The sequence below is a fragment of the Epinephelus fuscoguttatus genome, linkage group LG12 (assembly GCF_011397635.1).
Source record: "Epinephelus fuscoguttatus linkage group LG12, E.fuscoguttatus.final_Chr_v1".
Classification (NCBI taxonomy): domain Eukaryota; kingdom Metazoa; phylum Chordata; class Actinopteri; order Perciformes; family Serranidae; genus Epinephelus; species Epinephelus fuscoguttatus.
The window spans coordinates 37839182-37865948 of NC_064763.1; the positions used below are offsets into that span (position 1 = coordinate 37839182).

The window sequence follows — 26767 nt, forward strand, 5'->3', positions numbered from 1 at the left end:
TCAAATTCTGCTCACTTTAATACAGTGGAAATTGATTTATTATTACATTCAAGGACAAACACACACACTTTTCTTCCCCAGGGGACAATGAAGTTTTTTTCTTATAATTAAACTTCAATCTCTCAAACACACTTTTCAAACTTTCCGAGAGTCACTGGCAGCATTCTCAGAGCTGGCGAAAACACGAAATGATCCCAATTCAAGAGGAACAAAATGATGTTTTTAAAGGTATTTTATTACCGGAGTGTGTACAGACCTTTTGAATCATCAATTGTAGCAATTCTTTAGAAAGCATTTTACTTCTTTTTTTTCCTCATACGAAAGTTAGGCTTTTGAAAAGTCCAAATGCAGCAGAGCAGTCGCGTTCCTCATATATATATATGTGTACGTCCGTCAATCCCAATTCAAATCCAACTCAAATCAAACAGCCTGTGTGGAGAGGCCTGCTGCTGCACAGAAAATGGCTGAGATAAAAAAATCCAATTCTTGATTACAGGGAGCCATCTAGTGGCGGCTGCGTGAAAGAGCAAACCAAAAGCGACAGCAGAGAGCTTCTATTTCCAGGAAAAATGAGTACATTTGTTTTATGGCTTAACAAAGACAAAACACACAAAAAACAACTCTCTCACTAGTTTTTTTTCTTCCAAACCACCTGTAGAATCAATTAAAATAGAAAATAAAAATCTATGTTACAGTCCAATATTTTACTATAACATTTCACAAATACTCCATCTATATAAACATTGATAGGAACACACAATATAAACCATTCGTGCCCTGCAAAAACCTCCAATTCTTCCATTTTATGTCATGAATTGATTTGTTTTTACTGTAAATGACAACCGTCAGGTGCTCAATTTACAGTATAAACTAATGACGCTGGTACCAGGATGATGATTATAAGATTATAATATACGGGGTGTTTACATGACAATTTCTTTTTTTCCTCAAAGGTTTGTTTTTTTTTTTAGGAAATTCAAGGTCTCTGCAGCACACAAGGAAACTAATTTTTTTTTGCCTGTGTAAAGAAAAGCAAACACAGGAATTTGCAACACACAACACAAAAACTCATTCCATAGTTCTGTTATTAATGTCTCCTGAAGACCAACGTACAACAAACTGAACTTTACCTTTTCATTATACAGTACTTTTAACAACAGAGACGTTCCAAAACGTAGATTTGATACCAAAAATAAGCTGAATTTCGTGTTTTTGAGATGAAAAGAAAGAGAATAGCTGTTTTTATTATCTTTACTGCCATTACATGCATTAACCCGTATTCATCGGACTTCTCTGGAAGCCTGGTAATTGAGGTGAAGCTATCTCTCGTAACATCTTTTACCGTATACACCGTGAAAATTAAATCTTCACGCGAGTCTTTTTCACTTGATGAATCTGTTTTGTAGGGCACTGTTTGTATTAAAAGACTGCAGAATGAACAGTGCACTTTTACATTTAAACGCCAGAGGTGACAAGTAAATAAGAAGTTAAAAACAATATAGGAAAAATACAAACATAATGCAAAAACAAGTTCCCGGCCTTTAGAAAGATTCTTCTTCTTCTCTTGATAATAAAACAAATCACTAGTAAACACCTTCCTACTTCTTTGCAGGAAAAAACAGGGTTTGGGGGAGGAGAATGGGACGAGGAGGCAAATACTCCAAACTCTTAGCTCGTCTCCAGTTTGGCCATTTCCTGCACGTAGATCCCGATACTCTCGCTGTCAAACAGCACAAAGTAGACGGTCTTGATGGTGGAAGACATGGTGGCCACAAAGTAGCTGGAGATGGCCTTCAGGATCAGCTGGGCTGCCGTCTGCTTCGGGAAACCATTCCTGCATGAAGAGAACACACATGGTCAAATGCTGGAGACTTTTTTAAATGACTTTTTAACTTGACCAACTCTGGCCCTCATTCTGTTAGAGGTCAACACAACATACTAACATAGTTATTTACCAGGGGTGGGAATCAACAGAGGCCCCACGATACGATATTATCACAATATTTAAGTCTTGACAGAATATTATTGTGATATGCTGAGTATAGCGATAACATACATTGTGATATATTGCGATTCATTCCCATTTTTCAACTGTAGATTTTGTTCCAAAAGAAAAACTGTATCATTAACTGTTTCATCTAATACAATGAAAACTTTTCAGTCTGTCCATCTTACCTCAATCATTTTTACTGCAGCAAAATGTGTCTAGTGGACTGAAAAAGCAAAAGCGATTTTATTATTCTAGTAGGCCAACAAACATTAAATTTATACTTGTAATATATATAATATATATGTTTAAAACAATAAATAAAGTTTTAAGTATCGATATGATATTGCCACACAAAAATACCACGATACTTTGCTGTATTGATTTCTTCCTCCCTCCCTATTAATTACTTAACAGTATCATACATAGTTTTGAATTTGGAAGAACAGCTAGGTTAACTTGGCCCATTTAAAATGACTTGATGTCATTTTTCCAGCAGCCTAAAGAGCATTAATGTGAGACTTGTGGATAGCACCAGAATGACTTCTTTTAACGGTACCAGTTTCCGTATCTGGAATTTGGCACTGGTACCCAACACTACCATGTTTCAGTGGTGTACTTCCTTATAATGTAATTTTTGAACAAGCTGCAAGTGTTATGTAGTAGACTAAAATAGACTTCTGCTCCTGTTTCATTCTAATTACGAACAGAGCTAATCCTCTGTCTCTGTCTGTCTGCTTGTGTGTGTGCATGTGCTTGTTTGCGTGTCTGCTCGTCTCACAGTGGTACTTAGCTATTACTACAACAATACAGAAAAGAAAAATAGACCAGACAGCGCAACTATTGCAGCTGATCGACACTGATCGATGGAGCTTCCTGACGTGGGGGTGCTAGGCCTGTCACAATAACAAATTTTGCTGGGCAATTAATTGCATCAGAAATTATTGCGTTAAGTTGTTCTAATATTGTGCTTTTAAGACCATTTTTATTATTGTTGTAATTTTGATGTTTTTAGACCATTTTTTAAACTTATATAATGATAATAAAGGCATATTGATGCAATTACACCCTTTTAAAGAGAAATAAACATTTATTTAACAAGAATATTTAGGAATGCAAAAAAGAAAATTTAAATATCTAAAATAACAATAACAACAAATACAAAAAAATAGACTGTCAGTCTCTCACTCTCAGGAGTGCAGTTAAGTTGGTCGTATTCGCTCTTTTTGTTGAGATGGTTTTAGAACAAACCCGGCACACCGGTTCGTCCAAATTACTGGGCTCCCCTCTGTCATTTGGTTTAAATCCAAAACACTCCCACACAGCGGCCGTGGCATTTGGTTTAGGAACAAGTTCCATGTCTTTCTCTTATGCTCAACTGTTTTTTTCTCTCCGCCGCCTTGTCTCCCCCTCACGAAGATCGCACTGTGTGTGTGTGTAGCCCATAGCCCCGCCTCCCCCACAGAGACAAAGACACTCAATGACAAGAGCTTTCCCTCCATTCATTACGCTAATGAACCAACTCACCTGGCTGCCAGACGATGCACGGCAGTGAACGCTCTTGTCGTCCAGTTTCTTTGGTGGAGAGAGACGAGGAAAACAAACACGCATGAATCTGGCAATTAATCACGGCCGGAAAAGTTACCGTCGCCCTTTAAATTTACCGTGCAATTAACCGACTTATTGCATATCGCGACAGGCCTAGGGGGTGCTTCCACCTCCTGGCCTTAAGCCACGGAGTTTTTTTTCCCCCGTGCTTTGTGGAACTTCTGTCTTCTTGTCTGGCACTCACACCCAGATGTGCTCTGAGGTACCAACATTTGGCACAATTGATTTTATATTAATCGGTCAGTCAGTCAGTCGATGCCCTTTAAAGTACTGAGTTCAGTACCTAACTCTATTCGAAATTTGAAGTAGACCAAATGTGAAATTTTTCATAACTTCTCAAAACTTTTGCCCACAATTTTTCAACATCTTTCAGGAGTGTGAAAACTGTACGTCACTCTAAAGCTGTTTGAGAGTGAACCTGACTTTGACTATGATTCAGTCATTCTTAGCTGTTGGGTCCATAACCAACAAGGCACTGCAAAATAAATCTGAAGGGTCATGGGATGATTAACAGGATGGAATAAGAAGACAAGATCAAGAGTTTACAGCCATGCTAGCAGCTCTGTGAGGCTGCACTTTTACGCAGCGGTGCTTTGAGCTACATGCTAACATCAACATGCTAACATGCTATAATAACATATAATAACATGGTATAATGCTTACCGTGTTCACCATATTAGTTTTGTGTGTTAGCATGCAAGTACAGCTGAGGCTTATGGGAATGTCCTTAGTTTAATAGGTTATGTCGTCATGATTGGACAAATAAAAATTTTGACTTGATGATGATGAAAAATTCATGACAATCCATTCGACAGTTATAGTGGCTATATTCTGCTTGGCAACATTTTAGTTTATTTTTTCTTTTCTCTAAATCTAAACTGATCTGAGAAGTGATCATCAGTAAACACAGAATTAAACCTGTGATGAGGGTTCACAAGTCGACGTTTCTTTGAGCAACAAAGGTTGTGATCCACCGCTCTGACCTCCGTGTGCTGCTTCCACACTGTCTTACTGTTATTCCAACACATGGCATGTTTGTGGAAATCTTTCCTGATCAAAGTGGAGGTGTTTACCACCGTTGCCTGGAAACCATGTCAACTCCCGTTTTGACTTACACAAAGGAAACGGGCAGGGACACATGAGCACGAACACTTTACTGCTGACGATGCAAGTGTGCCACTCAAGATGTTATGAAGACATGTGAGAAGGCTTTTCTTCCAGTTGAAGTATGGATCACCTGGTTTAGGTGAACTCAGGGACAGTTTGAATGTCTGGAACCAGGTTTGGAAAAAGTGTTCATAATACCAGCTCCTTTATTAGACTAAAGATGAAAAAATGTCCTCAGGTAAATGTAGGGTACACTAGTGAACTGCAGGGTTTATTTCTACCTTTGTGTTTTCTTACCTCCCACTTCCAATGGAGGGGAAAGCCACTGACTTCAGTTTCTTCTCATCCGCCAGAGCCAGGCAGTTCTTCACTGTTTTGTCCAGCAACTCCTCGCACTTGTCGGAGCCCCAGCCCGGGCTGTTACAGTGGATGACATACTTAGCAGGCAGACCGAAGCCGGCAGTCAACACAGCTGAGGGATGGAGAGGAGAGGATGGAGAGCGGTTAGTAAGGTGGGAAGGGAAGAGGAAAGGGAATAAAGAGAGACATATATGTTTCTGTTGCATAAACTTGTCCCTTGTTCAAATTTGGGCTGTGACAAATTTATTTCTTGAATTATTTTTCCACTTTACCAATTATTATTTAGTCTATAAATTGTCAGAAATTTTCGAAAAATGTGTCCAGAGTCCAAGGTGAAAACTTCAATTTTTTTGTTTGATCAAAAATAAAAAAATATAAAAGATATTCACTTTACACTGATATAAAAACAGAGAAAAACACAAAATCATCAAGCTTCAAAAAGCTAAAGCTAGTGAATGTTTTGGCTTAAAACTAACTCAAATTTAATTTTAATTTATATAAACTAATCAATCAGTTAATTGATCGCTTCAGCCCTAAATTAAATCACAGCCACATCACTATTAAAAAAGAGACAAGAAACCCGATGACTTTCATCTCTGATGCCAAAAAATGACAGGAAAAAAAATGAAATGTGGTGTCACTGCTGAACTTCCAGCAAATACTTTTCTGTTGATAAATGTTTTAAAAACAAATTAACCAAGATGAAAGAACGATGTCAGTAGCCACAGCTGCCGCCCCCATTATTTAATGAAATCAGTACTTTTTCTGAAAACACCGTGTCATATCTTGCTAAATTTGCTCAAGTTTTGTTCAGTCAGACACTGAGTGAACTTATTCACCTCTGACTGCTGCTGGATTTTCTCACGTCACATCCATTGTCTACAGTCAAAGTCAGCTACATTAACCAGTTTTGTCAGAAGTCAAAACCCTGGAGGCCTGAGATGCTAAAAGAACACTTTGCTTTGTGGAAAATGTATGCAGCAAATCTCAACGAGCTTAAAATGGTTTGGCCGGGGTATTACAGCGAGGTGGGCCGCAGAAATCACTTCTCCAGACAGCTGAAGAGGAGCAATGTAAAGGAGAAGAGGAAGAACAGGGACGAGAAGAAGAGGGGAGGAAACAGAGAAAAAAAAAAAAACAGAAGACAAGAGAATATAAGAGAAGAAGTCGAACCAGCAGCTGTAGACGGTGCAACTCAGCCAAAGCCCCTGACTCTGTGAAGTGAGAAAGCCTCCAGTCAGATTTTATTAGCCCAAAGCGAACGTGTGACTGGACTCGAGTCAAAGCTCAGGACGAGCTTATTTCCAGATGGCACACAGAGAGGATGGAGAGACTTCACACAGCAGAGCGAGAGCCAGTCGCACTGCATGTGTGATCTGGTCGCGAGGTGAAGTGTGTAGATGATGATGATGATGATGATGATTACAGTTTCATGACTGCCTGCAAAGTTCAACTTGTTTTATGGTTTGGGACGGTGTGTGTGGTGGTGTTTGAGCATTGCACATCTGGAGATCACCTGTCAATCAAACTGTGCAGACAGTGCTGCAACACTTCTGTTGACGTAGGTTGGGCTTCTGTGGTTGGCATCGTCGTACGTAATTTAGCCATGAGGCTGTAGCAACGGATGTCGACCAAAAAAAAAAAAAAAAAAAGGTTGCAAAGCATCAACTATTTTTCTTATCTCAATAAATTAGAATTAGACAAAAGACCAAAACCAACAATGCCTCTGTTCGCCTCCCTAAACACTGGACTTTCCGACCCTCTCAGCCACAGACAGTTTGGCTTTCCTACTGATTATTCTGACAGTTTCTCGATTAATCATTATGTCTCCAAAATGAAGAGTGAAAAATATCTGGACTGCCTAAAGCCCAGGCTGATGTCATCAAATTACCTGTTTTGTTCAACCAACTGTCCAAAAAGATACTGAATTTACTCTCAGGAAATCCTCACAAAGTCATATTTGATTTACAGGTCTAGTGTGTAGGATTTCGTCTGATCTGTCTGTTCTGGGCTACTGCAGAGCAACATGGTGAATTCTGTGTAAGAGGGCTTCTTATTTTCAGGTGATTAAAAACTAATAAAAATCACAGTTAATATTTTATTCCATTTAGATGCCCCTAGACCCTACACACTGGACCTTTTAATGATCATCAGAATAGTTACTGCTCTAGATTTTTATGCAGCATTGATTTCGCTGTAGCCCATTCTAGCGTAACCAGGCATTTAAACAAATAAATCATTACCATATAATTAGAGTTGTTATGATACCAGTAACAGAAATGCCTCCGATGTTGCCTAAAATGCTGGATTGGATATCAGCAAGTACGAAAGTCCATACTCTGATCTGATACCACGTAATTTATTAATAAACTTTAATTAATTACACACCCAGATAAAATTTTAGTTTTCCAAGAATTCAATTGCTAAAAGAAAGTTGTCTACACAGCAACTTGTGCAACTACTGTTTTAGAGCAGCAAAGAATATTGATTTCTGTTAAATTGCTGCTGCACTATTTAAAAATTAAAATGTATCATATTTTACTAAATGATTTCTAAACTTAAAATTTCTTAAAGGAGTTATTTATTCCAAAGATAATTTCTTATGACTGACAGTCAAATTACAAAATCAAATAAGTTCTGTGGCATTCATTCAGTTGCTCATGGTACTGGATTAATGCTCAATATCAGCCAGTACACAAGTTCAGGTACCAGTATCAGCATTGGGAAGGAACAAATGGTATTAATGGTAATCTCTACATGTAATACAGAAAACGTTATATTTCACACTTCTAAAAATGAAGTGATAAAAACACCAAGTGCTCCCTAATTTAACTTTTTTAGCTCTCACTGTCATCTAACACTTCAAACACACACTGTTCTAGTTCTACCTGTTTTTGAAATATCAAACCAAATGAATTTAACTTCACTTGGCGAATAACTCTGGTACCTGCTTCACATTGAAAGTAGGAAGCGAGGTTTCAACATCCAGATAAGCAAATGCTTTTTAACGTCCGAAAGAACTTGTGTGACGACTGTTCTGAAACAGGTCTGGTCAGGATGACCAGATCCCCAGAATCCCTGACAGGCTCTGCTGGCTCTGTGTTCAGTCACCTGGTAATCTATTTATGAGCTCCACGCAGAGACTGGGATTATGATGCTGAGCTAACTTGGCTGAATGAGAGAGGGAGCAGTGGTGAAGGTGGGGAGTGTTCGAAAAACTGAGTGTGAGTGATGAATAATGAGAGAGACAGATGGAGAAAGTGGAGACAAATGGACTGAAAGATAAAATAATCTGATGGCTCGAACAATATGGCTCTCTGAAGACTGGTGCCTGCAGTTTCAGACTCAAGTTGCCAAGAACAGATATTACATGCCAATACTAAATGTCTTTGATCATTTTCATGACAAAAATATCCAAGTATTAACTGGTTCTGTAAAAAGTCAAATGACAATGGAAATTCTGGCTAAATCTAACCTTTAAATGGGAAACTTCACCAATTTTCAACCATCTTTGTGTCATACTAATGTGAGCCGTTTGTGTAAAAGAACTGAGGTCAAACTTCCCTCCATCTAATCAGTGTTACTGCACTGACAATTTCTTGCCTATATTTTTTTTCACAGACATATTTAAGTGCCCTGTTAAGCTGTAATAGTGGGAATCTGTGAACAGGAAGTGGGCGCCATACTGTTTCCTGAATAGTGAAAACAGAGGCCAAGGAAACTGAGATCGGTAACGGTAAAACCAAGCAGCGCTGATCACATATATACCAAGATTTTGTAACTATGCTGCCCATTTCTTGCCTCAAATGTTTTCAGAAACATGTTATAGCTTACTGTTTAACCCTATGGGCCCTAAGCCTTCTTTGGGGCATTTTTACTGCCTTTACCTTTAAGCTCATATTAGTCATTATAAAGGCTACATACACATGCTATATTTTGTTTTGTTTTTTTTCAGGACAATGTGGGCTATCCAGATTTGCCATCATTTCATGTCCTCCTATGTGCCTGTATTTTATATTAATTTTTATATCAATGAAAAAAACAAATCCATGTTACTAAATTGTTACATTTTTACATGTATCTCACCGTAGCAAGTTGGAAAATGACATATTCTGCCATATATGCAGAGGGGAGACTCTCTGGAATCTGGTGATGTAAGAACCATGATGGTGGGACATTCTGTCACTTCACAGCTGTCCAAAACATGTGGTTTGTGCCAGGTGGAAATGATTGCCAGTATTTTTTCATTATTGCAAGAAATTCCATTGACTCATTCACAAGTCAAAAATGTGTTTTATCTGAAAGAAACATGCAATATTTACATCTAAGATCATAGAAAAATAGTCAACCAAATGCAATGATGTCCTCCAAGATAATATTTGTTTCTCAGTTTCAGTTATATATTGGTGGGGCATTTTGGCATTGGCGGGGGGGGCACGTGTCCCCCTCAATGTATATGGTGACTACGGCCCTGTCAGCATGCATAATTAGGCTGCAGTTGTCTGGGTGTGCAAAGGTGAAGTGCGCTTGTCTTGTCATACAAAGTTTGATGGAGTGTCAACTGGACAATATGGAGATGTTTGCATCTTGAAAGCCGGACTACAAATGTGGACAGACAGGGAGAAACACACGCAAGCCTAAGACGTGGTAAGATACGATATTCCTCACTATATGAAGTGACTGATAACAAGATCTGTATAATGGATTGTCAAGATTCAAGATCTCACAATTGGATCACTGGCTTATTACATATCTGGATGGTACACCATTAGAGGAGGTAAATAATTACAAATATTTAGGGGTGTGGCTTGACTCACAACTCTCCTATAATTTTCATATTGAATTTGTTATCAAGAAAATAAACTGCATTTTAGGTCAACTTTATCGCTCCATTAACTGTTTCACTCTGCAAACCAGAAAAAGGATTGTCTCTCAACTCATTTTACCCATACTTGACTATGCAGACGTCATTTATCAAAACACATCAGACACTCAGCTCCATCCTATCAATATCATCTATAACAGTCTGTGTAGGTTTATTTTAAGATGTCCGTACAGGACCCATCATTGCTTCATGTATGACTCATTAAACTGGTTATCACCCAAAGCTAGAAGGCATTTTCACTGGTTACTTTTGATTTATAAATGTATTCACCTCAGCTATCCCCCTTACCTTAAACAATACTTGACCCCTCACAATTTGCAGTACAACCTCCGTCATACAGATTCCATATTTTTCTCTGTTCCTAGAATACATAAAGAACTTGGTCAGTATGCCTTTCAATATAAAGCTCCCTCTGATTGGAATAAGCTACCCATTTCCCTTCGAACCATTTCTTCTGTTCATCTTTTTAAGAAATCTCTATTTTCTCATTTACAAACACACTGCTCCTGCTATTAGCTTTGCTGTGACTGGGTAATCATTATAGTTGGTGTTGTGATATATTTTTGCATTTATAATTTTTTTGCTAACATGTACATGTTCCGTATTAATAATGGATTTGTGTTTCTAGACTTGTTGCAAACAAATATTATACATATATCTGTATCTGGGGGTGGCGGGTGTTAGGCTGGGAGAGCTTTTTGTAATGTCTGGGTTTTGTCTGTGTCAATTTGTCTTTTTTTCTTAATGTCTGCACTGTATTTCTTTTTGTATCGTCAGTACTGTACAGATTGTCTTGCCATGTTACTGTCTGGTTTGTCTCTTTGTTTGGGACCCCCTTGAAAACGAGGTGATTCATCTCAAGGGGCTATCCCATAAATAAACAATTTACCAATAAAGAAATTTGTCAGGTTTTTATTTTGTAGACAATCAATCTGTATTCATAGCATGATGAGATGACAGCACAGTAATGTGTGTGGTATCACTGGAAAGCTCTGCTCCTGCACTTTCATGTGATATACGTGGCAATTTTGTGCGAGCCTGCAATCGCGGGTAATCGATCCAAGAGTAATGTGTGTGCAAAGCATGTATGAAAGCTCTGTTATACATACTTTTAGTGTAACTTTATCATTTTTTTTTCACTGTGAAAACATTGGACTACCGAGAAGTGCTTGGTCTTGTCGGAAAGCTATAGCTGTTTCACATGATATGCATGGCTTCTCGCTATGATGCACGGTCGTGGAGAAGGTGTGAGGTATGGGCCCGAACGACGCACTATGCGTCGTTCTGGCCCATAGGGTTAACTGAATTACAAGGTTGTTCGTTACCAGCCTGCCACCAGTTCCTGTTACGTCACCTACCAGCAGGTCATGTAGCACCAATTTCAAAAGTATTTGCCTCTTTCTACTGCAAAGACAGCCTAGTTTTATGAGGCCCATTTTTCCAGCAGTGAAAAACTTCTTTCAGGGAGGACTGAATTTGTTAAGGTGTGTGAAACCTGTGTGTCCGTGTCCAGAGAGCTAATCCCTGCTGCAGTGTCCTTACATCATTTGCTGAATGTAGAAGCAGAGGCCAAAAGGACCCGGCCCTGAGTGGTCTGGTTTGTGGTGTGTGTGTGTGTGTGTGTGTGTGTGTGTGTGTGTGTGTGTGTGTGTGTGTGTGTGTGAAGACAGATTTACGGGAGACAGTGACATCACTGTCATAGGAGCTGGGTAGTGCTTGAGTGGATCAATTTGTACTTTCCAACCCCTTCAGTGGTGACATTAGAAGAAAGTCATAAAATATCAGTGTTGCCTAATGCTGAATGACAACAGAGGAAGAGATAAGAGATCGTGACATCACACAACCACAACAATCCCTTGAGGGTAGACATCTGACGACTGATTTGACTTGCAGAGATATGTTAAATCTGTACACGCATTTATGTCTGATGTAGTTTTCAGTCCCAACTGTATCATTTAAAGACGTAATGTTAAACACGGTGGCACAACATGTCTGAAGTTTCTGCTGTGCTTATTTCATGTACTGAGTTGCTTTGCTAGCGTCTTTCATAAATCAAATCTACCCAAAACTAGCAGCCTAACGGGCGGTGAGATGTCGCTCTTTGTTAACTCAAGCAGTCATTTACAGGTAAATTAGGTCTGCAACTTAATGTTAGTAAAAGTGTTGTTATTAATCAGACAGGAAGCCATTAAACATGCATTTTGGATGAATGAGATGTATACACTTTGAAATAATGAAATGAATCGGGCCCGTCTGCTCAGTGCCGTTAAGTTGTGTGTACATGACACGAGGGTTTTCTTCTCCGAAGTTAACGTAAACAAACAAGGTGACAGGCTCAATTACAGCACTGCTCTGTGGTGGGAACTGTGGTTAACATTCACACTTGTTAGGTTTTCCTCACGTGCATGTGAAAGTTCACCAACTGCCACAAAGGAAAGGCATCTTTAAGAAAGACTCTTTTTTTTTTTTTTTTTTTTTAATTTCTAATCTCACCTTGTGCTCAGAGCAGCAGGAAGGAGCCTCTGATCACAAGCTCTACAGACAACACTGGTCAAGGTCATTTCACAGGTTGCTAGAAAATATAATCAACTACAATATGAAAATATATAACTGGAGCAGAGTTACAAGTACGGCACTGTCTTGTCTTTTCTCACTTAATATCAGACTCATCACTACAAATTCTAGCTGTTAGAGTACAAAGTCTTGACCACACCCGATCATGTTTTTATGAGAGTAGCTTTAATCAAATGTTTCTCATTGTTTCAGTGTTTGTTTTGTCAAGTCGATCGCTGTTCAATAACCCATATTTTAGTTGGCTTAACTGTTAAAAAAAAAATAAAAAATACTGCTGCAACCATAAATACATACATAACTTACATAAATCTTAGCTGACAATCTGCAACCAACAGCTGACAGTCGACATCTGTCAATGTTAGAAAACATGCATCACAAGCAGGGCTGAAAATTAACACCTGCCAAGCACCAAATACGGATAGATTTTCCATTTGGCGACTAAATTTGTTTGGACCAAAATAGTCATGTAATAAAGTACATATATAATAGCTATTTGACAGTGGCTAATAGCAGACAGGCGCTCTGTTTGTTGTGTATCACACTTAAATTGCTCCCCACTCCATCAAAGAACCATGTGAACCACTTGACCATGAACGCAGCAAGTGCCACATAGCCTGCATCAAATTTCACTCTGGCCTCTCCTTTAAGCTTGTATTCAACATAATACTGTATTATCTCAATGAAAAGCACTGAAACAAATATATATGTGACAGAAAAAAGCAATTTATTATTTTGGCTGGTAAAAAATATGCTTGGCCGGTGGATTTTTTCAACTACCAGTCCCCTTGGCCGCTGAGCCAAAAAGTTAATTTTCAGCCCTGCTCACAAACCTGTCCACTACCGATCATCTAAATATTGAGCACAACACATAAAGTGAATATTAGATCAATTTTGGAAAATACTTGTCAGGATTAAGACCTATTGTTTTCTCTACTAAAGTCAAAACAACATAACTACTAACATTTGCTTGTTGAATACAGGCTGCTAAAGGAGGAGGTCTGTTTGACTTTTGTAACATCAAATCTAGAGTCACGCTACCAGAGCCTGCCTTTATCGAGGTTGATTTACTGACTGAACGAAACAGTCTGAACCCAAACTGCTTTTTTCACTTGCGATAAATAAACAGATATCAGATTGTACTCGGTTACTTGTTAATTTTTTTTCAACAAAAAAATAAACAAGCCTGTCTGTGCCTATTCGCCCAAAGACAGATAGAGGCAGAGTGAGGTCTCGGAGAGTAGGGCAAAAGTACTGACACTGTTGCTCGCTTGCTCACTTATTTGAAAACTGGCCCGATCTGCAAACTGGCTGATTGTATTTACTTGCCTTACATAACTTTTTATTGGCCCTGAGCCATCACTGGGCCCTGCCTCACAGCAAAGCTCTGTCTGATTGGCCAGAGATAACAGCATGATGGCTATCAGACAAATCACATCTACAGACAGACTGTAATTTAATACTTCACTTGTCACTATATTCAAAGTGCAATCAGTTTTATGCACTGTGCTTACTACACAAGTTGGCATTGCAATGATGATAACAAAAAAAAAAAAATACACTGTGCAGCCCTAGTAGACAAATCCTGACATGATCTGCTCTGCTGACTTACCACCAGCCACCTCCAGGGGACCGTTCTTCTTCTTCAGCTCTGACAACGCTTCAGTGAACTCTTTCCCGCCCTTCTTTTCCAGAGCAGAGCCTATTAAATGAAAGAGCGGATTAGAGTGATTACATCCTCACATACTGCTAATGGACAGACAGACAGACAACAGGAAAAGGGAGAGATGATGTCATGCAGACAGGCATGTCAGGCAAGCAGGCAGACATGGAGACGGACAGAGACAGGCAGACAACGATGCTGTCAATCATTTCACCTAGGTTTCTCTCTGAATCACTGAGCTCATGCCGCACGCCGAGTCTCTGTTACTTCATCTGTAAGACTTGGGGAAAGTCTCACAAATGAAGTGCAAAGATTCAGGGCTGCTATTTTCCAAATGACTCACTCTGAGTCAGTTAAACTAATGTATTAAAGACGCGGTCCCTAATTACTTCCCTCTGTCCTCACATACTGGCTTGTTTGTAGGGGACTGAGGCTATTTTCTTTCACATTACATCTTTCTACTTTCTTTCTCATTACAGAGTGAAGAGAGTGTTTCAAAAGAAAAGAAAATCTAAAATGAAAATGTGAAAGCTCTGTTAACTTGTTTGCGTATAAATTTTAAGTGAAACAGCCCCGGAAGCAATCTAAGTTAAACTCAAAGAGGAAGATACATTTAGATGTTATTATGAGATAATTAAGAAAACAAATTCTCCCTCTCTCCTTATTTTGATGGCTAAAGGACGACGTTCCACAATGATCACACCATTTCACATTTACTCAGAGCTAAAGAGAGAAGCCACAAAGGAAACCAGAGAGGAGAGCGGTTATTCAAGTCGACCAGAGCCAAAGAAATAAATGCTCTGGCTGTAATATCATTAGAAACAGGCAAGAGAGAAGAATACAATAGGGTTAATATCAGCCTGTTAAAGAAAAGTCGGTGATACAAGCACTTCAAGTGATCCAACAGCCAATATGAGCAAATAGATCAATAATTTTTGCTTTATTGTATGGTCGTTAATGGTTAAACGTCATTTATTCAAATGACCAGTGATCAACACTCAGAGGTTTGAATTTGAGGCTTCGGGAACATCGTGTCTCAATCAAAAACTTGGTGGATGCTCTTTCTAACCAGCAGAACTGACAGCACAGTCGAGAGAAACAGGAAATGAAGCGAGTCCCAGATCGTCCACGTTTAAGTCAAGTGGAACAAAGCAGCAACAACAAGCAGCAGCAGCAACAACAGCAGCAACAGCAGCAGCAGCAGCAGCAGCAGCAGCATGGTCTCCGGGTTACACCATTATAAATATACTGTTGTGGATGAATTATAAGATGCGCTCAAGTGGTGTTCTCTGTAGATCTAGTTTCTGTACACTGCACCTGAATATCTGATGCTTAATGCAGGTAACATATTGACGTACCCTATATGTTTTTTCAGTGAGTGATTCACTGTGAAGACGGGTCATCAGTGGTTAAAGCATGACATGGGCTACCATGTTGAATTACTATATACCTGATTTTACACATTTTTCAGGCTGGCTGTAGCTCTGTGTGATGTGAAAATAAACTTGCCAAGACTTGAAAGGTGCTTGATACAATTATTTTCTGTCGGATTGTTTTTGGAAAGCTTGTCACACGATGCAGGGTTGCTAAATCATCAGGGGATCAGACTGGAGCTACACTGATGTAAACACCCAAGCAGTACTTTCTGCTTCAGTTCATGACGTTGACGTCCTGCTTTGAGAGACGGACCCCGGTTGCAGGCAGGAACTGCTATGAAAACTCTTTATTTTTGGTGCATAAAAATGCAGGAATTTCTGACATCTGAAAAAACAGAGTCCGCGCCAACCAACAACCTTTTTTTAATGCAGTGAGCTGCCAAATTCAAATTATCCTTTTCATAATGTCCACATTGAGTTTGTCTTCTGGGTTAGGTTTATTGAAAACATAGCGTGTGGCTGCAACGCTGTTTGGCAGCTGACTTTCAAATTTGGAAAGTGGAGTTTCCCACAAGCACGTTCTTGCAAACGTAAAATAGTCCCTGCTTGCACATTTCAAGCCTCTGTGAGCAAATTCAATCACTCATACAGTGATAGTTCTTTCACTCAATGTTTCTCCAAATTACATAAATACCACAGTGAAGCATTTACAGTAAGAACAGCAGGGAGCTGGGTTGTGACTTAAAGAGATTTTCTAACTAAATAACTTATAATACAGAGTAAAAACTGTGCTGCTGCTGTGATGTTTGTCCACAGACTGCAGTGCAGACTATCTGGAACATGCAGAGAGAGAGAGAGAGAGAGAGCAGACAGACACTCGTGGTCTCCGTGATGTCAGTGGTTCCTTTACCTACTTCACCACCTGTATAGAAGGAGGAGTTGGTCGGGTGAACGACAGCGTCGCTCTCCATGATGGAAATGTCAGCTCGGACAACTTGCAACTACAGATAACAATAATGACAAACAACAGGCAAACGACATGGTGGTAAAAACACAGTGTGTGTGTGACCAGGAGCAACAAGATGGGACAAAAAAGTTGAATTAAAAAAAAAAAAGGATGAAAGAGAAGAACAGGAAGAAAAGAGACAGAAGTGAGCGCGCTCCTTATTGGCTGAGGACATCACAGGAAACAAGGAGGCAACTGAGGACACGGTGGGTCACATTATGTAATTAGGAAGCAGGACTGCTGCACAGTTAGCCAGGTTTACTTTAAAAAGCCATCAGAAATACAGAAGAACTGTTTGCCGCTTACACTCATTAACACACAAGACTGCATGCTCGAGTGCTTTTTAAAACTTTAAAAATTTGTTTTTGTATTTTTTCATTTAGGTCATTAAGAAAGCAAACATTTTTAAACCAGCGATCTGACTAATTGTGTCGTCCTGAATTCTTGGCTCATAGAAATGAGCCAAGAATTTTATGATCACACTCCAGGCCACCGACCTTAACAGTCAGGCTGCAGAGAGCAACAAACAGACACTAATGTCATGTTTTTCCTTTTGTTAATTCATGCTCTAATTTGTTCCAATAACTGTCCTGAAATTACAGTGATTACTAACCATTATAAAGATCTGACAGCCATCTGAACGGACTACAACCTGGAGTGAACCTCAACACATCTACACAATGAAAAGAGCGCGCAGAATCACTGCTCTGAGGGGTTTTGATAGAAAATCCTTGAATGTCTCCACAGAAATTCATGTCTTGTTACTGGGAATTGTACTTTATGTGATTTTCTATTCATCTGCGAGAGAAACTCTGTCTGCTCTTCATTTTCAGTCAAAGAGCAGGGTGTGTTACTTGAGGTCAAAGAAGATCAAAGTCAAGATCCACACCAGGTATTCACACCACGAGCAACACCATCAATAAGTTATTTTATGTCCGAAGAGTCCAGGAGTCATCAACAGAGCACTTCTGCTGAGGAAAGTCGGCCGTAGCAGAGCTTTTGATGGTCAGCAGACATCAGAGGCTAAACGAGCAGCACACGTCCGCCTCTTGCAACCATTCATTCATTAATTTCAAATGGCTGCATCGTTCATTAGGGTTTACTGTAATCTGTAAAGAGTAACTAAACGCCCAGACCAATTTTTTCCGTAGAAAACTTGACTTCTCATTGTTCTTGCACTGAAGCAAACATACAGCTAAAAACAAGGACAACAAAGCTAGAAAATGATAAAACACAACCTAATCGCCAAGATAACTGTCAGCATTGTATGTTTCTGCAAACAGATATGTCACATTTGTTCATTCCATGAGCTGAATTTGTTTCACATGTAGCGGACATGTTGAAAGTTGACATTTCAATTTTATGTTGCGACAACAGTGGGGTTAAAGTGTGGTTAGGTTTCAGCACAAAAACCACTTGGTTAGGGTTTGGTTAACATCATGTTTTAGCTTAAAATACCACGTTTGGTTGCTACAAATATGGCTCAAAAAATTAACTGGTTTTGTTACAACAAACATGGCTGGAAATGTTCCAACATGTCTTTATCCACCATCCCCTCCTCCTCCTGATGAACACTAAGCTCATATGCATGTAATCTGAGCTACGTCACTTGAGAAATGTTGATATGATACAGTGACATTTACAAATGTAACATACCTGTTGTTCGCAGAAACATACAATGCCAACATTTGATTCTGGCGACTGGGCTGAGCATAACCAGAGAGGGAGCGCCGAAAACTGAGCAAATTAACAAAAAAACAGAAAAGGAGAAAGCACAACAGAGGCTGCCATCCGTAGCGCCATTTCACTGAGCTTTTATTTACAGTAATATGTCTTACTGAGATTTTTAGAAGGCTAATATCAAAGCAACAAAAATATGGTTTGCTTATTAGCTGCATTAAAGGTTGCTTTAAACCAGCTTCATCTAGTTAATTTCATGTATCCAAAAATATCCTGTTACAAGAGGATGCTGATCTCCATGGATCATTGAGATTACAACTAACTTTTTTTGTGCTTGCACATAGCTCAGCAGATTAATAGAAAGCAAAAAGAAAAATGCAAAGAAGATACTATTAACACTTCTTCAACTGATTTTAAATAATGATAACAAACAGTGGCACATCCGGGATTCTTTTTAAGAGGAACTAAAAAAGAATGAGTTGCGGATTTATCCAATATCTCTTCCACTTTCCAACATCAGTCCTAAATGATTGTAACATCAACTAAGTTGCCCATAGTGTGAATAAACAGGCTTGGTGGAGGAATCTCCCTCTAACCAGTCCAGCAGTCTGAACTTTATTCTCAAAGGTTTTTAATTCACTGAGAGTTTGATTTAGGAGAAGCTGTCAAGCTGTTGAACACTCAAGGATTTTCAATCTCAAACCCCACTGGAACCAGAGAGGATGGGAGCGGGGGGGCAGGGAAGCTCACCTAGATCATCTTTAAGTTCAAGCTCTGCATTGGTGGGGTTGATGACCCCCTCCACGTCAAAGCCAGCCAAGTTACTGACCTCGCTGTGGATAAGGTTGAGCTGCGGAGGGGGTGGAGGGGGCACGGATGGCGGCATGCAGAGGAGGAGGGAGAGCAAGAAGGAAGAGGGGAGGAAGCAAAGCAATTAAAACCAGATTCACACCACTAAAAGGGATACCTTGACTTTTTGATGGCTTAAAGAAGTGGACATTCAACATATCTATCTACAGCTGAAAGCACACAGTGAGGAAATGCTACATGTATTTGTGTGCAGTGACGTGCAGTTTATTGACTAAGTGTAGACTGGTAGCGTGCACATATTCAGAGTCTTATCAGGAATACACAAGAAACTGTAAATAATGTAATCATCTCACAGTGAAAAACACTGCTGTAAAGGTCATACGGCTAACTGCTACTGCTGTTTCAACATTAATAAGCATTTAACGGACCTCAAAGCAAATTCTGACAACTGAAAGAATTCAAAAGAGGGCAGAAGACCTGCAGGTGCATTGATTAGGACAAGCTAAATTATTTAAAATGTCAATGGAAAGCGCCTGAATAATCAGGACCACACGGACAACTGACCTCTGGCAAGACCGACCGCGGTCACATGCTGAAACTAACCAACAGGGAAATGATGGATACAGTAATGTAGAAGATTAAAAAACACTGTTAAGTAGCTCTCTCTCTCACAGCAGACATTTTGAATTGTTATAGTAAGAAAAGCACAGGTGTAGTAAATGACAGTGTGCGAACATGCACCATACCAAGAACCTGAAACCGAAGCACCTAAATGCAACTCAGACATTTATAATTTGATCACTTACACCTCTGCTTTTCCTACAATGACAAGTCAAACAGGCTCTATAACACATAATCTAATCTACCCACCTTTGTAGGTGTGTTTGTGGTTATTTCAGAGAGTTTGTCATATTGTCTTTTAGGTTGCAATGTTCCCACAGAATTTCAGTTTACATTCTCACTATCTACTGTTATTTGTTTGCAAAGATAATTCAAGTATATTAATATTTAGATTTTGTTTGTTAAAGGCTGGCTCTACTGCATAGTTTCACTTCCAAAGCCAAGACTAAAGGAATATCCTAAAACAACAAAGTCAAAATGTCAAGGTATCCTTCAAAATTTTAAGAATTTTCAGTGCATATGCCACATCCTGTAAGCATCTCAGAATCTAACATCCATCAGTTACACAAACACCACACTTTGCCTCCAATGATTTCAACCTTAAACGTAGTAATAAGAGGCCCAAATCACCCTAAAACAAAGCAGTGAGAATGAAAGCAGTGACAACAGAACTGTTATTCAGGCTGTGTGTGATGGAGACTTGAGCACTTGAGCCGAAAAAAGTGCAGTTACAATAATTAAGTCTATAAAACCGAGAGTACACTAGCTTTTCTTTTCGTGGGTTCATTATCGTAATCAGTGGGAGGTTAACTGCATTCATTTGATTGTCATCCACTGATTTCCATTAAACAGCTGCTGTAATCTGTGGTCAGCTACACGATCGAGCACGGAGCCATTTTACTAATGAAGAAAGTCTAATGACAGAAGATAAATAGTGCTGCTACGGAGCGATTGAATTGAATTTCAAATGAATGTAATACATCTCGGAATGTGTATTAAAATGACAATGAGCCAAGACAGGATGTGTTTAAACTCTAGCTTTTACAAATAGGCAAAAAGCATCAACTAATTCAAGATGGAGCAGCAAAATTGCCAAAGATTACTGAAATAACGACAAGCAAGGAGTCCGTTTCATTATGCTTTAAATACTAAACCTGCTACTGCATCGGGTTGGGATAATTAATCAGTATTAAATAATATATTAGCATTAGCATATGCACAGTAGACCAAAGCATGCAGTGCCATTAGCAGCAGTGAAAATCACAACTGAGCTGAAACGTTGAGCTCTGGAAGTAAATTTCCCGTATTTGTTCTTCTAGGGACTGCATTTCTTTTTTGTGCATTGATTTTAATGACTCCAAGTTGCATTCCTGTCAGTTAGTCCTATGGTACCCATGAGCTTAGAGGCAGAAAAAGGACACTGACATTACACTGCTCCAAACTACTGTCAGAGTGCTGAACACAGCACGTATATTAAATTTTTTTTAGCACAAAGACTGTGCACAGAAGCCAAAATCAAACTCATACATTGGCAATTACTAACAATTATTATTACTGTTTGAAATTAGGGAATCAGTGTCACTTCTTGCATCACTCTTGAGTCATTCATTCTCTTACAAACGACCCCCCTCCTGCCTTTTATGTTTCTTAAACTCAGATCTATTTTTATAAGCTTCTGATCTTGATGATCTTGTGATCTTGGAATGTGAACATTAAAAAAAAACGCTCAGATGTGACTTTCAGGCAAATTTACTTCCATGTTTCAGTTCAAATAAAAAAAAAAGGTTAAAAAGAAGTTTTTATGCTCAGCAGGACCAAAGCGCAGGGGGAGCTTACAGATCTGCCAGATAGTAGACAACACAGCATGGTTACTACTATTACAGTGAAAGCGTAGTGTGCTGCTCTGTTGCGTAGCATTTAAAGCTCTTATATGAAGTCTGGTGAGTTATAGCACACCTGTGAGGAAGTACAGCGTGATGGAAACTTACATTGAAAGAACAAAATATCACATACAGCTTTCTTTCTATCAGGCAGAACAGATAATCTCTGATTGAATTCACCTCTTTATCTGGTTTAGTTCAGACAGGGAAGACTGGATAACAACATATGAATATTAAAGAAGGCAGATCATACAGTTTGTAGAAGTAAGTCAGCAGGAGTACAGTTTATGATCTGATTAATCTGGCTTCAAAACAGAGATAAACTCCTCCATCACATACAACTATGTCTTATTTCTTTGACTTGTAAAAAATTAAACACTGGCCTTGGCACTGCATTTCAGAACAAGACAGTCCTTTGACAGCCACATATGTCTGAAAGCCATTAAAGTATGTATCCATGTACGTCTGACTTCATGTAGGCTTTCTAAGATTTGTCTATAACTTTTTCATGAGCCTTAGCCTGGCATGAGTTAGGCATCTGTTCAGCCCAAACCTAAATCATTCAATAGAGGCTTACCTGTAATTTAATATTTATTTAGCTTACGCCTGTGCGGGGGTTAGTACATTTCTTTGGACAGAAAACTGACCTTTTGACCCAGGAAGAGGCTCTTGGTGGAAAGCACAGTGAAGCTGTCAACTGGAGATCCCTCTGTGGTGCTGTCTGCCGACGCCGCCTTGCTCACCTCTCCCTGCTTCTGTTGAGGACACAGAGACACTTTATTTTTCTCTATATAAACACTGTTTTCTCCTGAGTAAGAGGTCAGGGTCAGCTACAGTGTTGTGCTGAAACTGTTTCACCAGAACATCTAGTCTTAGTGCTTTGCTTTTAGTTAGACTGCTCTTGGTTCTGGGTGTTACTTCAACTTTTCTTTTCCTATCAAAGATGTCATAAATGTTTTGTGATGTGCACTGTATTTTTCCCACGACTGCACAACATTTGCCCAGGTCTAGACCTCTGAGTCCGCCCACTCCACTGAGTTGACTGATTTGTCTTGCATTGTGAAATGAAACGGCAGCAATCGATCCAATGAGCACCGTGGGGGAAAGAGGGGAGAGACTATCAGTGACACTGGCGGGACTAATGCCATTGTCAAAAGCTGTATGCCAGAACTACTGAGGAGTAATAACTACAATGGCGACTGCTATAGACAAGATAGATGCTGCTATTGAGACTGCTCTAAATCACCAGGTCTTCTCAATATCACCAGACATCGTAGTTTGTTTTACTTCGCTCCACTTCACTCTTAAACCCCTGGCAAAACAAGCATGTTGGCATGGCTACGCATCAGTGTGGACTTTGAATGATAGAAGATTCAGGCAGATATGTTGGTCCCTAGCGACTGGTTAGGAAAAATTTAATCCCCCTCCCTTACAGTAATTAGTTAGGGTGGACACAATGTCAGTCTGAAGATGTTGACAGTTGACCGTTCTTTCTGATATCAGGCAAACACAACGTTCTTAGTTCCTGCTCAGGAAGGCATCTGATATATTTTAAAAAGTAAACACGTTTGTTTTATAAAATCCATCTATACAAAATCACAGGTTGATGAAACTTCCTCTGCTTTCACCTCCTACGTTTGACCACAAACACATTCAGTAACAATCCAGACTCCAATACCTTGGCCTTCCCTCCTGCCTTTTTCCCTCCCATTTTCTTAGCCGCTGTTTTCTTAACCGACTTGGGCTTCTTCTCTGGAGCAGGTGAGACGGGTATCTCCAGTTTCCCCTTTGCTCCTCTCTTCTTAGCCAGCAGCTCTGGATGGATGTTGGGCAGGACTCCACCTGCTGCGATGGTCACACCTTTCAGCAACTGAGAAACAGAAAGACAAAGTTAAAAACAAGACTTCACATGGTCCCACGCTGTCCAGACGGTTTAAAATCAAACTAAAAACATGCTGTATGCACTGAAAAAAAACAGTTGACAATGATATTATACAGTGGGCTTTTTTGTAAATGGTCTACAGAGTGAGAACACCACTGGCGTCCTTCAAATGTCAGATTATCTAACTTTATATAACAGACAAAATAAGTTTACATGAATGCAACTAAAATGTGTTTTTCAGATACATGCAGCAGCTGACCTGGTTCAACTCCTCGTCGTTGGCGATGGCCAGCAGGATGTGTCGTGGTGTGACGCGGCCCTTCTTGTTGTCTCGGGCTGCATTACCTGCCAACTCCAAGATCTCAGCTACATGGGTAAAAAAATATATCATCAATAAACACTGCAGAGCACGAGTGATTTAGAAAATTAGTTCATGCTTCTGACTGCAATCAGACTTTGTTGTCATTCTTTCTGCCAAGGTTCTGAGTAGATAACACTGAATGTAAAGATTTTTTAAATATTATATTTGTCTCAAAATGAAGCATTTAAAAAACTTAAACTGTCATTAAATGATTAAAAAAACCTTTTTAAGTATTTAGAGGATTTTTATAGTTTTTATTGTTTTGAAATTGGATTTTATTTAATGTCTACAGATAACATAAAGTAACTAATGCTCTTAGCTCAATTAACAACCTCTGTCATAGGGCTGCGCTTGTGGAAAATTGCTCAGCGGCCAACAACACAAGAGAGCAGTCAGTTGTTCTTGCAGTTCACTGCAGTATTCCCTGACAAAAATACCCCAAAAATCTAACATAACATTTTTCTCTCCTCTCAAAAAAAATAAATCTCACCAGTAAGATACTCCAGGACAGCAGCCAGGTAGACAGGCGCTCCCACCCCGATGCGATATTTGGGCAGGCCCCTCTTGATGTAGCGCAGCATGCGTCCTACAGGGAAGATGACCCCGGCCTTGGTGGACCGGGACGTCTTGGTCGACTTCTTCTTTCCTCCTCGGCTAGACATGGTGCTGAGAGCGCTACCAGTGTCGAGCTCTGCAGGGACACAACAACCATGATCCATTAATAAATCTGAGTATGACTTTGTTTATTGTACGTTAAATGTTAAACAAGCAGCAACACAGTACTTAGTATAACATCATGTGACCTCGCTCTTAAATATAGCTTGGCCACAATGACCAGATGTGAAAACATGCACTCATCTTACTGGTTGAAATTACAAACTGAGGCTGGGTGACACAGGAAATCTTTCTCAAAGGGCTGCAGACAAGTTGGGACACGTCTTCCACAGGAAGTGATAAATCAAAATAAAGATGAAATAAAAAAGCAGCAGGCTCTTGTGGTGGAGCTGGCTGGCTCTCAATGAATAATTTAGAAATAAAAAACATCAATTCTGACAGCGATTACACACAAACTGCACTTTCATGATGTCTTTCTTTGCTGAATGAAAACACTGACAGGTCACATTCTCGTCTGTATAGTATAATGTATGGAATCTGCTCTCCAAATATACAATAAATGTCATGCAATTCCTGTTCTTTTTAAATCAGTTTTTGAAGGTTTTGTTTCAAATTTGATCTAAACAAAAGCTGATCCTGAACAAGTTTTACATCTCATCAACACCCAGCTCTAAACTCTCTGACCATATGTAACACTGCATGTTATTATTATTGTGCAGTCAGAGCCAAGCCCTTAATCACAAGTCTATTAGTCACCATGTTTCAAGTCCTCCAGCAGTTAGTTCTGCACTTTAATTTTCTTAATAACCACACAAAACGCCTTGATGCATGTTTCAAAGAATACAGAAATATTATTTACCAGACTGCACTATTTATATTAATACAGTCTGCCCAAGATCCACATTAGGCTTTCTGTGTGTAGTTTAGATCACCTTCAGGCCAAAGAGCAGCTTAAATGTCACACTAGCTCTAAGACTCGGATTATCATCAGAGACATGCTGCTGTGGATCACTGCTGTGAGCGCCATTAGCATCCTGACATCATAGGAATGGTCACTTATTAGATGTAAATAATATGCATATTATGGCTTTCATTTGGGGGATCCAACTCAAATAGAAACTCACAATATTCAAAGTCAATCCCTTGGATGATTTCATGACATAATAGTTGCGATTGATTTTTTTTTTTTATTATACCAGATGCAGACTCTAATTAGCTGATACTGATAATTAATTAGCCCCACCAAAGGCCACGCTGTTTCCAAGTCCTGCTGTAATTAATGCAGGGATTTCACACGATGTATAACATGTCATATCGAACATAATGCGAACATTATATTTAAGCAACATGGTTATTGACTGGGAGACACAACATCTGCGGCATTTCTCCACTCCGGACAGGTGGAGGTGGGTTTCACCGCCACACTGGGCATTTGTTTCTGCTGCCCACTGTCAACGATTTCCGCATGTCAACAGCGCGCCGGATGTCTCGCGCATGGAAATGTGTTTTATCCACAGCAGGAGCGACTACACAAACGGCTAAAATGGAGCTGTCAGACGAGACAGTGACATTTTTCCCGTTCAGGTCAACGAGCTTCCGTGTGGAAACAACCCCGGCGGAGCGGCGGCAGCTGCCCGCTCCTCCTTCCCTCCCCTCCCCGCCTGTCAGCTCCAGCAGTCTCCGCTCTCGGCCTCCATGCCAGGAAAACACGAAATGGCAACGTTAAAGGCTCAGTTCGGCGAACACACACCGGCTCTGCCGACTGTACGCGACCGTGCTCGGCTCGATATGTCGGTGTGCAAACCCGGAGCGGTACTTACAAAACACAGCGGGGGAAAATGTCTCCGGTTCTCCGGGAACAAGCCTGGGCAGTGTCCTCAACTCCCACAATCCACAGCGGGTTGAAATATCGGAGCGAGCCAGCGCTGCCCGCGGAGCGATGCAACTACTGGAGAGAGCAAACCTGCTGAATGTGAATCTGCTGCCGAGATGATCTTTAACCCTTTACACCTTTACTTTGTCCAGGAAAACACGTGGTTTCAACTGGAAATGCTGACTGACTGCCGGGCAAGTCGATAGCTCTCACATTTAAGCTTTCCGACAGCCTCATTATAAATAGCATTTTACTGTATATATTGACTCTATGAGCAGGGGTGTCACTAATATTGGGCACCTTGTGCAAACATCCCCACCCCCACCCTGCACAGATCCTCATGTTTGATTAACTCTCCACTGCAATTACAAGAATGGGTTTTCTTATTATAATAATCATTTTAATGTCTAAGTTTTAATTTAAAAAGGCAATTAACCAGAAAATGGCAACAATGTGCCATAAGAAAACTAGCCTAAAAACCA

The 26767-nt window shown here is 39.8% G+C and overlaps 1 protein-coding gene across 4 annotated transcripts; it reads right to left on the minus strand.

The window, feature by feature from the left end:
• Positions 1-217: 217 nt before the first annotated feature.
• Positions 218-26767, minus strand: LOC125898523 (core histone macro-H2A.1). 4 transcript variants are annotated; one of them, XM_049592353.1, is made up of 9 exons: positions 26233-26767; positions 24288-24488; positions 23696-23802; positions 23233-23424; positions 22202-22306; positions 18994-19093; positions 14131-14220; positions 5000-5174; positions 218-1834 (listed from the first exon to the last, which is right to left on the minus strand). In XM_049592353.1, exons 2-9 carry the CDS (start codon positions 24457-24459, stop codon positions 1669-1671), a joined length of 1107 nt encoding a protein of 368 aa, XP_049448310.1. In that variant the 5' UTR covers positions 24460-24488; positions 26233-26767; the 3' UTR covers positions 218-1668. The 4 variants fall into 4 exon arrangements, with proteins under 4 accessions (XP_049448310.1, XP_049448312.1, XP_049448309.1 ...); XM_049592355.1 differs by lacking the exon at positions 18994-19093 and adding an exon at positions 16468-16558 and having other exon boundaries at positions 26233-26764; XM_049592352.1 differs by having other exon boundaries at positions 22202-22309; positions 26233-26764.